Genomic DNA, 15,722 nt, shown 5'->3' with positions numbered 1-15,722 from the left:
TCAAAACTTCGTCGATTTACTTGTATCTTTCCCTGTATTTCCATTTCCCTTTGTTTCACCCTTCTGCCACCATAAATAACCAAGCATTTTGCTTTTATGAAGTCTAGATTAAGTATAATTTTTATTGTTTAGCGTCATCCAACTATTCCAGTGAAGTAACTAGGAATTAGGGAAGGTTAAGCAAGTCATTTCAAATTCTTTATGCAGCCTTGTGTCTCGAATCCATTGTTCGGAAGAGCCGTTGTGTTTTTAATACCATATTAACGAGTAGAGATTGACTGTCTGAAGTCGGGTGACGTTTATCGTAAAGTCCTTATTCATGGAATATTCTTTGTGTTGAGGGTTTTTCCTTGGCTGGAGACCTTAATCCCTTTATAACAGCTGTGTTTGAGGTTAATTTGTAGCTTCCATTGACAGGTTACATGCGTCCTTAGCACGCAGGGCCTTATAAATTATGTAAATCAAGTAATAAACTCATCAGCCAAGCCCTGACACATAACATTGGCGAGCTTGCTTAGGATCTAAGTAATTTAGAGAAAGAATCTGGAGAAAAAGAAAATTAATTACAATTAATTCCAAAGAGAAAAGTCAGATATTTCAATTTATGTTAGTCTTCCAAATAAGGAGACAGTACAAGGCATAATAATAAGAATAGTTAGAATACCAGGTATAATTAAGAATTAGCGTAGGTATAGGAAAAAGTGTGCCTTGAGAGCAGAGCAATTCGTAATTCATAAAATCTTAAGAAAAGAGCATTTTTACCGTGTTCGGATATCGTGGGTGCATTCCAATGAAGGTCGTAGGCCGAGTTGCCGTATAAGTGTTAATATTTTGCTATTTTCCTCGGGCAAGGACAATGCATGGTATTGATTTCTTGTAACAAGTCAAGTCATCAGATCCCGAGCGGAGAGGGCACGACTCGCGTATCTTTCAAGGGTAAAGACTGAATTTGCGAAGTTCATTTCATTTCCACAAAGTAGTAATCGCATTCAGCATATTGTTCACATAGCGGGAATCATTTCGAAACACCGTGTCATTGAAAGAGTAAACGAACGGAAATAGTTATTTTACCATAAAATGTATTTTCAGTAACATAAATTTACCCGGGCCAGACGTCAAGAATAATTCTCTTGTTTTATTTCCGCGCGAGAAATACGTTAACAGAAGACGCAAACGTTGCCTAGTATTTTCGTTTTCCATCCTTAATGTAAAATCCTTTAAAGTGTTGGTATACTAAGAGTAAATCTGGATGCCTGCATTTGCTTAGTTCGTAAGGGGAGAAATTCGAGTGCTTTGTGTAATTGACTTGGGACAAACACCTGCCATTTTTTGTATTCCTCCACGAGGGGTTGTTTGAAATTGTTTTGAACTAACGGGATTTGCCCGACAATTTGGGGGGCCTAAGTGACCGCTCCTATGTCCGCCATCTTAAGACCTTTATTGTCACTGTTTGTGTGATAGGTCGCCTGCCTCAAGCCACTTCTTGGAACTACTTCCTTGGGCGTAGTAGATCCACCTCGCCATATCTTAGCCAGACAGACTTCGGTAGATAAAACCAAGATATAATTTAGTCGGGGAACGATTGGTCTTAGGCAGGATTAATACAGCTAACAAGTTCCTATACAAATACCCGACGTAAAGAAAATCATATAAAGAATGAACTTACAAGTTTACTCCAAACTCATTGTAGACGTCGACGCAGTTTAAGATTGTTAAAGACAATCCTCTCATTGCGAGGCAACGTATCTGCGTTTAATTAACACTGCCAATTTGTGCACTTAAAAAAAAAAAACATTTTTACTTAAACTGTTCTCAAGCAGCCCAAAAATTGGCTGATTGAAAATCTCTCTTTCTCTCTCTCTCATATATTCCAGTATGCATTCAGAGTATAATCGAGTGTGCGTGACCCTCTTCAAAGAAAGAAGGACCGACACCGGGACAATTAATTAAATTAAACCCAAATAAAGCAACACCTCTGTCTCACAATTAGATGAGGACAAGTTAAAAGATTAATTACAGTGATAAACTGTCAGTCATGAGCGAGGCCTGTTACCCAGATCTAAACAAAACAGTAGCTTTTCATCCTCTGAAATAGAAAGGGGTTTAGCACTGTGGGTACTGGGACCAGCCACTCACGAGGATCTTTAAAGAAAAAGCAGCCAAATTCACTTTATTCCACAGTGCCAATAATTTGCAGCACTGTCATCAACTGAATAAACTTACTTCTCCCTCTCTCTCTCTCTCTCTCTCAATTATTTTTCCTCTTTACTCTCATTCAATTGTTACACTCTGCTGGGGTAGAGTGTCTTTCCTCCTATATAGCCTAGATGAACTCAAGTAAGGGGTTCCTAGGAACACATTGGCACCAAAGTGCCACCAATCCAGCAACTAGAAAAGATATATAAAACCAAACAAAAGGGAACACAGAAGAGAAAGTCCTTCTGGTGCCTAACCTGCACAAGTGCCTAAGGATACTGAGTGTCACCAGTGTGACCTTTACACGGTACACCCAACCATAGTGCCACCTTTTGAAAGGATGCCACGTCACTGAAGGGACACTTCCTTGCTGCCCAAATACGCACAGTCGACCCGGTTAGACGCCCTTCCCCTAAAGAACCATGGCAGCAGAGAATTATAAAGCCTTCCTGGATCTGGGGATGGTGGCAGGTCTCACCGGCTCGGAACTTACCACCTGGGTCAAGGAGCAAGTGGACGACTTGGCCAAACGGGAGAAGGAAGAAAGACTCGAATGGCGAAATTACGAAGCCGAACAGAGGAGGTATGAAGTTGAGCAGAGGCAGCTAGAAGAAGACAGAGAAGAAAGGAGACGACAGCATGAGTTAGCCTGCAAGGAAAGTGAGCTAGCTCTCATGGAGAAGGAGCTTGAGCTGGAAAGAGCAAAAATGGAGAATGCCGAAGCTATGGCTAGACAGCAAGCCTCCAGCCCTACACCTGCTGCACCAAATGCTCCAATTTCGAGCATTAATTCCCTCGTCCCCAAGTGGACTGAGGACGAGCCAGAAGCATGGCTGGAAGAAATCGAGGCTCTCTTCGATAACTACAGCACCACGGAGACAGAGAGGGCCTTAATACTAGCCAAGCATATGGAGGGAAAAGCCAAGGCAGCGCTTCGCTCACTGGAAAAGAGCCAGAGAGGGAACATGGTGGAAGTTTGTAGAGTCATCACAAAGGCCTACAAAATAACCCCAGAGAAATGGAGACAGCGGTTCCGAGGTCTTGCCAAGGAAGTCGGCTGGTCCTAGACCGAATGGGCCTGTCACAAGACCCAGTCTGGTACCCGCTGGTTCGACTTCTTGGCCTGCACAACGTTTGAGGATCTCTTCAATCGGACCATGCTAGAAGACCTTTACCAATGTGTGCCTGGGCCCCTTGCTGTATATCTTAACAATAAGCAGCCCACCACACTTATGGAAGCCTGCTGCATGGCCGATTTATGGGAAACTTTTAACCAGTCTCACAGCACCTCTCAGAAGCGCATCGTTCCACCTGCCTACCTCTCGAACTCAACTCGCCCGAAGAATGGACTGCCGAGCAAGCCAACGTGCACCTACTGTAAGAAGGTGGGGCAAGCTGAAGCTGAGTGCTGATACAAACCAGGCACTAACAAGCAGCCTACTACTACCAGCCGAACTCCTCTCCTGATTCATCCGCTAAGCCCTCTCCTCCAACAGTTACTGCAGGCCAACGAGCCCATCCAAGAGGCCCGTGCAAATCCTGTGGTGCTGCCAGCCACTACAATGCTGGATCTCCGGCCTGTCCACATCATGTCCCCACCACAAAATTCGTCAACCTCATTAGCACCTCATTCTCTGCGGCCGGTCCGCACAAGATCCCTTACCCTGAGAGATTGGAAACCCAGTCCATCTCGGTGGCCCCACTTCAGAGCACTAGCCTGCCCGTGACCCTTCCGGTCACAGTAGACACTGCGGCAGACATTAGCCTGATCACCAGGGCCCAATTGCCAGCCGGTGCCATGGTTGACGAAAAAACCTGGGGGGAAATGAAGTGGATAGAGGGCCACACCATTACCGTTCCCACGGTCAAGCTCCAGGTCACAACACCCTGGGGCACACTACCCCACCACCTTGACGTGGTGGGTGGAATTTGGCCCAAATTGGATTTCCTGTTGGGTCGGGACCTTCTCTGGGGAAGCCCGTCACCAACACCACTTCGCAGCCACGTTACCGCCTCCACAGAGGCCCCGACTGTAGGAGAACCCGATAAGGACAAAACCCCACCTCCTGCCCACCGAAGTGGTCAGCAGAAGGGGCACACACTGAACCATTCTCGGCCTAGCCCTATCCAGTCGCAAAGGGCTGGCCCACAAGAAGGTCCCGAAGAGATATTCAGGAGGAGCAGTACCGCTGCAGGACGTGCAAGCGGACAGGCCACTCCACAAGTTGGGAGGGCTGCCCAAGTAAGCAACAGCCAGCGGACGCCCCAAACAAGACTCTCGGGGAGGCTACGATCTCCTGCTGGGACAGGAATCTCTGCCGCAGCCAAATTCAAGACATCAGTGAGGTATTGTACCGCCGGATCCCTTGTCAGGCATGCCTGACCCTCAACTGCTGCCATTGCCACTTGCGAGCACTGAGCAGTGCCACGCTCCGTCCGTCACGGACGTTGAGCTATCAATTGAAAAGGCCCCTATGCCGGGTCTAAATCATGAGGCGAATCCTCCTCCGGGAGATTCAGGATTCCCCACACCATTGATCATCGCGACTGGAGAGCCTCCAGCACCCAACACTTCTTCACCAAATCTGACCCCAGAGGATGAACCCCTGGAAGATCAAACTGTTACACCGTCTTTGGGAGACCAGGGACTGGCCTCCTCACATGCAGAAGTCGAGATCGCTCTCGCTCCGGTTGTCGCAGCAGCCAGAGTAGGGAGCCCTCCTGTAGCTTATGAAGTTACCCCAGACTTCGCGCCCGTTAGCCCTTCTGGCCTTTCCCCAGAGTCGGTGCCCTCATCACCCCCTAGGCCTGATACTGATAGGCCTTGGAGGAACCAGAAGAAGAAGCAGAAGAAGGGGCGGAAGAGAGCCCTGTAGTTGCCGAGCCATGAGCACATCCTGGCACTAGTGCCCTACCATCTTAGAGTGATCCTGGCCCCTTGCCCAGAGGAGGTAGCCAGTGTGATCTCTTTTTCTTATACACAGCCTAGACCACCCTAAGTACGGTACATCAGATTAGTAGCCTTGTTCCTTCCACTTACCATCGAGCTGCAGTAATCACGTAAGTAGTGTAACTAATATCAGATAATCTTAACTACTGTGAAAAGAGCCACTATGCTCATGACACGCATGGCCTAAGACCTCACAAAAAAAAACTTTGTAATTTAGTTAGAACATTATCTCTTATGTTGGTGCTACGGTCCGGTTAGGTTAGGTTAGGTTAGGCTAGGGAATACCATAGAATGTACCACTAGGCTAGGTATAAAACATCACGGTTATATAGGAGGTAGCATGTAATAACCATAAGCACCTTCCAATACTGTTAGAATTAGGTAAAGTAATGATTGTAGCTCATATCCTATCTAGGGTTAGGTAGATCCGTAGCTAGGTAGGCTACACAGGCCAAATCTGCTCAGGGGAGAAGAGTAACCTAATAGAGGCGAACAACTTGCTTAGTACAGACCTTCACGCCTGAAAAGGGAGTGAAGGCCCTCGTAAGTGGGGGAGCTTTCATAAATATTTCTGTTCGCCCTCGATGCATTTATTTGTAGTAATATCAGACTGACCAAGACAGGGAAAAGTCTTTATCCAGCAGGGTTCGCATAGACAATTCAAACTTTTAACGTTCGTTCATAGCAAGGATAGATAGCATTAGGGACTCAACCCCCTTTGGAAAATTTCTATAATCAACCTTATGATAGGTGGCCTTAAGCTTTTTTTTTTACCTATTCTGCTCGATGGATGTTTTGGCAAGATTTCAGACCCTGAGGGCATGGGCGCTGCGCCTGTATCTGACCCCAACGAGGTCACCAGAGAGAACCAGACCGCTGTCACGAATGCACGCCCTATGCGTTTCAGCTTCTTATTCTTTGTCTATAGTCTATGTTATTAGTGAAGTGGCGAATTCATCCCAGAACTTCTGATCGTCCGTTGATGCGCAGCAACCGCCGTATAACAGTAAGTCTGGAATTTTCGTTTAAAACTTCGTTGAGTTACTCGTATCTTTCCCTGTACTTCCATTTCCCTTTGTTTCACCCTTCCGCCACCATACATAACCAAGCATTTTGCTTTTATGAAGTCTATATTAAGTATAATTTTTATTGTTTAGCGTCATCCAACTATTCCAGTGAAGTAACTAGGAATTAGGGAAGGTTAAGCAAGTCATTTCAAATTCTTTATGCAGCCTTGTGTCTCGAATCCATTGTTCGGAAGAGCTGTTGTGTTTTTAATACCATATTAACGGGTAGAGATTGACTGCGTTTGAAGTCGGGTGACATTTATCGTAAAGTCCTTATTCACTGAATATTCTTTGTGTTGCGGGTTTTTCCTCGGCTGGCGACCTTAATCCCTTTATAACAGCTGTCTTTGAGGTTAATTTGTAACTTCCATTGACAGGTTACGTGTGTCCTTGGCATGCAGGGACTGATAAATTACGTAAATCAAGTAATAAACTCATCAATAGCGCTCACATCGTAACAATATATATATATATATATATATATATATATATATATATATATATATATATATATATATATATATATATATATATATATATATATATATATATATATATATATATATATATATATATATATATATATATATATATATATATATATAAAATATATATATATATATATATATATATATAATATATATATATATATATATATGTATGTATGTATGTATGGGATATATATATGTGTGTGTACAATTCACAGATATTCCAGAGCTTTTCTGCTTTGCTATTGTTCATAAATTTGCTTGTACACTTACTCAAAATAATTCCACTAGATTTCGTTTACCTAACAATGACTTACTCTTTTTGCATATACAAGAACAGTTTTTCTCATGAGCATACCACTATCAATCATAGATAACATTATATAACAGAATGACAAGAAAAAAACCATTTTCTGATCATTTACAAACTTTCTGAAAAATTCACCTTAGATTACTGAGAAGTAGAGTCAAGGAATAAACCAGAGTTTGAATCCAAAAATTAAGTATGATTACTGCCATTATCTGATGACCGTTGGCGGAACTACACGAAAAGAGACAATCATCTTATGATATCAGTTATGGGTGGGAAATGTCAACTGACTTCCATAAAGAAAATGGAAAACAGGCAAACACACACACACACACACACACACACACACACACACACACACACACACACAGCACCACACCTTTAAGGTCATCGATCATTAACACTTGAAGCTGACTGTGAGGCAGCTAGTTTCTCATGGTTTTTGTCTTGAATTATCCTTCATAACACACACAGTTTCTAACGATTATTGCTAATTTCTAATAGTTATTGACTTAATTCTTCATAATGCATAGTTCATAACAGTTATTGCTTTCATTATCCATAAAGCTTCATTTCTAATAGTTTTTGCCTTAAATAATTCCCAATCGAAATACATAGAAATCACATTGCCAGTCACCTAGCTGAGGTCAAAAATGTATATTTAATAAACTGCTGCTGTCATTGCACAGTCAAAGTTCCTCACGAAAAGTCCATCATACTCAAAGACGGAATTGCATCAAGAACATAATGAAATTTTATGGAAAGATAGCCTTTTGCTTTTAGCCACTCAAATACTGTTGGCTCTATGGTCGTCACTACCACATACTGACAAAGACAGCCAAAGATATTGACGTATACAATATAGCTTGTAGTGGTTAAGGGGAATCTTATATGGGTGTCATGGGAAAAACTCTGGCCCAAACAAAAGTCAAACGTCAACTATAAGTAAGGTAAGCACATGAGAATTCTGCCATTTGTAACCATAGTAATAGTTGAGAATTCTGCCATTTGTAACCATAGTAATAGTATCAACCACAATTTAAACTAAGATGGATTGCAAACAATTGATAGAACTTTGGTCATTTCAAAGGCCAGATATTCAAAACTGCTTTAATTATAAGGACAAACATCAACTTTTCATAGATGGTACTCAAAATCTAATAAGATTGATCCAATTGCAGAGAATATGAACACTCCTTATCTTCAGGACTTGGCCACAACCTAATCAACATAATCATGAACTATCCGTGATTCAGAATCTGCTTGTTTATACATATGGTCTTTGTGTAGCCTATTACCAAATGCACTATTTTTTGAAAAGGTGTACAGATACTGCCCCAAATGCAGTACTTTTCTGTTCTCTGTAGCTTTTATCTATATGGGAATATTTTTCATACATCCATAAATGAAAATAAACATAGGGACATTATAAATAAATAAATAAATAAATATATATATATATATATATATATATATATATATATATATATATATATATATATATATATATATATATAACTGAATACATATAAGAAGAAAAACCTCAAGTTTCTAAAACCACAATTAAATCTGATCTCATAAGGAGTCTGCATTAACTCAGATATCAAAAGTAATAAAAGCACATACAGTACTTCACATGGGTATGTTCTCATTAAATTCGGGAGCACCACTAAAAGTGCTACAGTTTTATACTCATTTTGCTGTTTTTTAATGGTGGCCATTTAACCCACCAAGTACAGCTATTCTTAAACAATAATGAGCAGTTATTAAAGTCTATAAAATGATGAATGATTTTAGGAATAATTTAAGTTATTTACCAGGTATTGGAACAGGACTGGAAGACCTAGATATCTGACGAGGTGATGTCCCTGACGTTGCAGTTATAACTGGGTTTCCTGGCGTTCCAACTCCAGCTCGAGGACTTGAAGACCGCGAGAGTCTTTTAGGTGTAGCAGGAGGCGTCCGTGGAGGAGTAGCTCCATTGCCATTGGCTCGAGATTCACCTATTGCCTTGACTAGATCTTTAACAGATACTCCTTGCAATTCTGGAGGTACATCTCGAGACAAGCTGAAAATAAACAGAAAACAACTTACACGCAAAAAAATAATGCAGCACTCTACTTAAAACTACATTATGTAAGCCTTTAGAATCCAAGAGAAAGTTTACTATTCAGGGATTTGTTATAGTGTTAAGCAACACGTGAAAACTAATCCAGACAAAATCAACTGAATGTTAAATGATTATTATAAAATGTTTAAATACAATGTAACAAATCAACAATTTAGGACTGCTCTGTTTTGACAAGATTTCCAACTTCACAAAAGCCTTTTTTTATGAAGATTAGAAAAACTATATAACAACACACAGGCATGAACAACATTCTGTCTACATGCTGGAAAATGGTTAACAATCAAACTTCCAAAGATTATGATGTTTTGTAAATATTAACACAGATGATGAAGCATTTAAAGTTGCACACTTGTACTTTGCACTTACAGAAACATTACAAAAAAACTCTCTGCACTGACCTCACATTAACCTGCTGAGACTGCTGCTGCTGCTGCTGCTGCTGCTGCTGCTGCTGCTTCTTGCTCAGTTTCTTTTCCTGAGCAACAGTGCCTTGCTGGGTAAGATGCAACTCTTCCTGCTGGGTCTGCTGTGGTGAAATGGGAGAATTACCACCTGTAGGATGTTTGTTGTGCTCATCCTTCATCCAACGCTGAAGTACAGAGAATTTGCCTTGATGCTGAACTGATGAATCCTTGAGGTGCAAGAAATTGGACAAAAGGAAATAACAGACTTTTATCAAACAACACTTCTAATCATATGTGGGAAATAAAACTATCAAAAATATCAGATACTACTTGAAAGTTTAGATATTTCTGTCAAAAGTATGCTAAAATAGAGGACACATTTCACCAACCTGTGAGATAAACAGGTACTGCCCAAAATTTCCAACCAAATTTTAAACTACTGTCTCCACACTATATAATACATAGGCTTATCATGTGCTTGCCTGTATAGGCTGAAGAACTGATACAAGCATTAATTTGTTGTGCCTCTCCTATTCCATTCAGGCAGAATTTTTTAAATCTCCTCCTTCTTCTTCCTTCTAACACCTCTAAATAAACAAACCTCTTCAAAAAGCATTGATCTAGCTTTCCATATACAAAAAAAATTTACTGCTTTTCTAACACATATAGTATATGGTACTAAAGAAATCATTCTTTTCAAAAGCTTGAAGGTTTTCCCTTCTGTTTGCAATCAACATCCACACTTCACTTCCATGCATGACAATTGGCCCAAAAGTCCCTTCACACCTTCAAATGAATGCTTTCATAGACAACTTTCTCCTCAAAACCTTTTGCAAAAGCTCTGTTATCTTCCTTACATTACTTATTGCAACTCATTGTTTCCCTCATCCTAACATCACTCATTCACTTTATTCCCAAAAACCTATGCAAACCAACCATACAAATTCTTCCATTAACACTTACTGTTTCATCTTCATAGCTTCCATTTACACTCATTCTTTATTCTTAGTCTCAATCTCAACTTGCTTCGCTTTCAACTTGCTTCTATCATAATTTCTTTGAACTATTTTAACTGTCTCTGCAGCTTCTCTTATAACAACTTTGAACTGTTTTAACTGTCTTTGTAGCTTCTTTTCACTATACCCAATCACCAAAATGTCATCAACTTGTAAAATATAAGCCACTCCCCTATATTCATAACCAAAAACAATATGTTTTCTATCAAAACTACTAGTACATCAAACATTTCCAAATGCTCTCAACAGTTTACCTTATATAGTACACCACAACAGAACCTCAATAACCTCCAAAGTGCATGAGTATAAATTTATTATAAGCTTTCCTTATAAGCTTTCTATATGTCTATGAACACATGAAGTGCAGTACTTCCATTTACTCTCATACATCTCTCATAAATTTTTGGTGACAATCAACTGAACCACATCCTTCCTTATTTGGACCAACACTGAACTTCCCCTATCAGTATTTTTTGTTATCTGCCTTATTTTAGCTATTAAAATCCCATCATGCCCATTTGTAGGTGTACTCTGTAATGTTTTATGCCAGTAGTTCTTACATTCACCATTACCATATTTCTAGACAAAACAATAAATTATTCTATCCTGAACCAGACATATGGTAACCTATCCTCTATTCAATATCACTATGTCTAACCTTTTATAACTCAACAGTGTTCAACAATAAGTGAACCACAGATCATATATGGATATGCACTTTTGACCTGGGGTGGCAGAGTGAGAGGATCCTAGGTCATGTCCTCTCAAGGCTAACTGATCTCACGGAGATTAAGATTTCTGGGTAGGGAGTTGAATGCAATAAGCGATTTTCTAGGGAGGTGGCTTGAGGCACACTGAATCATCTTCAGTTGATCATGTCAAAATCTTCCAACTTTCTGGGTACCCCTGACCTCTGTCATCAGAGTGAAAAGCAGGCACGTTGCCAAAAAGGCAAAATGTAGCTTTAGAGACCATGTCCTTGCCTTTATGAGGCCTTGTTCAACTGTGTATTCACTGGTACAGTTTTAACTAGCTTAACAATGGTCTCAAATATGAAAAATCATTAATATACAAGAAACAATTTAGTATGGTCCAACTCATACTGAAAATCTTGATACTGCAAGTTCTTGCCACAAAGAATCAACATTTAGAACTTCCTGCACAAGACACCATGCCCAGGCAGTTATATGTATGATGTGCAGTTATATGTATGATGTGCTACCAACCCATTTCTCCTCAGACATCTCTTGCCCTCATTATCTTTAAGCTGTAATGCTGCTAGCATCCTTACATTTTCATATTCTTGAATACTGTGCATCCAGCTGCAAAATGTCTCAAAAGTTTGTGAATAAGCCAAAAAAAGACAATAAAACTATTACCCTTAATATGGAAGTGGGTGCAATGAAGTGTACTGATCCAGATGCATTAAATAAGGACCTCATGTACAAACTGAATATTTCAGCATCCACTGAAAGAACCATTTACATGCAAAAATGAAGATTTTGAGAGAAGCTGAACTCACTGTACAGTCAGCTAGTGCCAAAGTAAAATTTCTTAGTTATCATCCAATACAATGATAGAAAAGATGGAAGATCTTCAAGTGATAAATGGATGTACGAAGCATGGCAGTTTTGTAAGTTACTCTCATTTTTAAGGCTTGTTGAGTAAACTAAAGAAAAAAATCGGAGGAGCATAGTGAGAAAAATACTGAAAAATAGAATGTACTGTACATGTAGACATGGGAGTTTTGGTCATTTGGTCAAATGAGGCTAATTTCATAGCCTAAACTGACAATGAGGATGCCTTAATAGTTCCTTAAAATCTGGGGAAAAATTATCAATGATGGTAGTTATTAACATAAACAAGTTTGCAATATAAATAAAATGGAAACTTAATGGAAAATGCCAGGTATAACATTTATCTCTAAAGATGAGAAGTATGCTCAGGGGCATAAGGCCTTAAAGGATATGTTTATTCTCATGCCTATCATTAGTGCTTATGATGTCTTACACTCTCTCCTTGAGTATGACTGAAAATCCCCAAGCATTTTCTTTCATAGCCTAGTGGCTGGAATACTCAACAGATAGTTTGACACATAACATAAAAGGCAACAAATACACAATTTACAATTATGGTGATGAATATATATTCTGATCGACCTTAGGTCGATGTGAAGGCACCGCAGAAAACGGGATGTTCTCTACAGAGAACGCGTTGAGTGGGGACTTTACAAGAGAAGGCCCTGATTCATCCCAAGTTTGAGGAGCAGGATCTGGCCACCCTTCTGAAATATCATCATCAGTATTCCAAGGGTGTAATAGTGCACTATTGAGGAACACGGACTGTGTAAATATGGAAATATTAAAATATTCACAGCAAGAAATTCCATGTCAGATGACAATACATCAACACTTCTACAGCATTTTGAAATAGCTGTGCACCATGAATAATACAAATAATATCCCGACAGATTTCTTCTGATCTGCCTCTCTAGTTTGGAAAAGTTATTTCTCCCCTTCTCATACCAGCAAAATAATTAAATCTTTTATTATAAAACCTGGAAACTTTCTCAACACCATGTTACTTAAGAACAGGAGATGATCTGCAAGATTTCCCCAGGGGCTGGCTCGTCAGTCTAGCAATTTAACTTCACACCATGATGCAGAGAAATGCAAAAACCTTCCTGACATTATGTCCTAAATACCAGAAAGTTTGGATATAAATCTTGATATGTCTGAAATTTTAACACTTCATGCAAAAGCAGCTCTGGGGTATATGAAAGTTTTTTTCATGGAGTTAATGAGGCTTAATACCAAAATTTCACTTATTCAGTTATTATTTACTAAGGTTATCAGCAACACGTAAAACTAGAGGCAGCATACCAACTGGTACCAAGGTTTTGGCATGTGCACCAGTGTTATCTGTTTGTTGCACAGGAACTGAATATGCAGCAAGAATGAAAAGGTTCCAATGAAAAGACCAGGATACAGGTTAATAATGACAGCTACCAAACTAAACACGATTTATGAAACATGGATGATTCACTAATACATAATCCAGCATAAGACCGCTTAACATGGTACCTGAGATGACCCATGTGCCACAAACAGAACCAGAGATACTTCCACAATTATGTAACATATAACTGAAAGAAGTGGATGTGGAGCACTCCAATGGCCCCTATGCAATTTAATAAAAATAAGAGCAATACAACAATTTTTGGTCTACTTAACATACCGGGACTTGATGTTTTAAGGTTGCTCCAGTTGCCTCAGAATCATCAGTTGCTGTGTTGGTATCAGCAAATGTATTAGAGGAATTGGGGTATTTACAAGATTCACCACGACTCGCTGTTCCTCCAGCCCCTGTGTTGCTGCTGCCGTCACCACAACCTCGAGCTGATCAAAACAATTAATGGTAAATTTAAAAATGTCTTATTCATTTGTCCTCACCGTGACATGGTAACACTTCTATTGCATAAAGATATACAAAACTAGTCAACTCAAGTATATCTTTTAGCAAGCAATTCTCTATTAAAAAAAATTCCTTGTAAAATTATACAAACAAAATCAGAATAAAAGTTTTACTTCCCTGTTTACTTTTTATCTGAAGAGTATTACCTAATTTTAATTTTAAAAAACTGATCAAATCATTTTTTCTTTCTAGACTTTTTTTAGGATTTACATAGAATTTTGTGTTTTCCTGTTAAAGTCCAGAAGATGTACTTCAACGAAAAATTATGAAATGTAATACAGGCAGCTTCTACATCTGTGTCCAATACTAATGATGATTATAAACATTATATATATAAAATATATGAATGTATTTATATATTTTATAAATATACATATACAGTATATATATATATATGTATATATATACAATACATGAAATATGTACACTGACAGTATGAAACCTTGCATAACTAATTTTAAGGGAAAACTCGAGCTATCATTGATTAAAGTTGTTTCAAGTACTTGATGAGGAGACTTTCTGCAATATGGATCTCTGATAAATCATTTCCTTTAAATACAATAGAGAATTCTCCTAAGTACCTGACGATTACAGATGTTTTCTGAGTGCTCCCTCACGGATGACTAGATATAATAAATATTTATTATATGAACTGGAGTGTACAGGGAAACAAAAGAAAAACGCAAGAGGACGCACAGGAAATGAACACCTGAATGAACATGCGGGAGGAGAAAGGCCAAGGTCATGAGGGGGGTCACGCAGGAGGAGGAAGGGAATTATAGGATTAAAGTACCCAGCACACACATATAAATACAGCTGGACTATGCGTCTCATTGTACAGATACTTGATAATGAGGACTGTTTGTCCAAGAAAGCTTGTAACTTTTTCTGAATAAATACTCTATTAGGTACCATTCAGTTTGAATGAGATCCTGTTAGTAATTCTATATATATATATATATATATATATATATATATATATATATATATATATATATATATATATATATAAATATATATATATATATATATATATATATATATATGTTATAATTTTATATATGTTATATATATATATATATATATATATATATATATATATATATATATATATATATATATATATATATATCCAGATACCTGAACTCTCATAACAACATGAATTACAACTAAGTACTCTAAAGGTAACAGTGATCCCTTAAAAAACTAATTAATCATGAATTGTGAGGTATCTACAGTTAAACAAGAAAATACTAAAATAAAAAGGCATCACTCCATCAAACAACTTTAACTGTTTCCCTGGTCTTAATTCACTTCAGCAAAACTAAAGGAACAAAACATGTTTATCACTTTGCCTTATCCACACAATTAATCCTATTCAATGGTGGTCAATAAATGAAACACTGTTCTTAAAAATTTTAAATACAAAAATTTATTGTTAAATTCAAAATTTATAATTAGAATTCACAATCTGAAAAAATTACTATTACTTGAAAATAACACAAAATTTAATTAATTCTTGAATTAAATTATTAAACAAAATTAAATCTCAAAACTTTAATTTATTAAGAAATTTAATTAATCAAGGAAAATTTAAACTATCAACAATTACTCAAGATTTGAAAAGAAAATCTTAATAAATGAAAATAAAATCAAGTATGCAATGTTAAATTATCAAGAAATATT

General features: G+C 38.4%; 1 protein-coding gene across 1 annotated transcript in view; it reads right to left on the bottom strand.

Moving 5' to 3' along the window:
- Positions 1 to 15,722, bottom strand: part of hiw (highwire) — a 1,788,684-nt gene that overhangs the window by 432,053 nt on the left and 1,340,909 nt on the right. The window contains 3 exon segments of the mRNA XM_067112237.1: positions 8,829 to 9,079; positions 9,541 to 9,773; positions 13,800 to 13,960. Of these exon segments, the coding sequence (XP_066968338.1) occupies positions 8,829 to 9,079; positions 9,541 to 9,773; positions 13,800 to 13,960 (645 nt within the window).

This window comes from Macrobrachium rosenbergii, chromosome 2, assembly GCF_040412425.1.
Source record: "Macrobrachium rosenbergii isolate ZJJX-2024 chromosome 2, ASM4041242v1, whole genome shotgun sequence".
NCBI lineage: Eukaryota > Metazoa > Arthropoda > Malacostraca > Decapoda > Palaemonidae > Macrobrachium > Macrobrachium rosenbergii.
The sequence above is the reverse complement of the archived record's forward strand: the minus strand, read 5'-3'. Positions and strand labels throughout refer to the sequence as shown.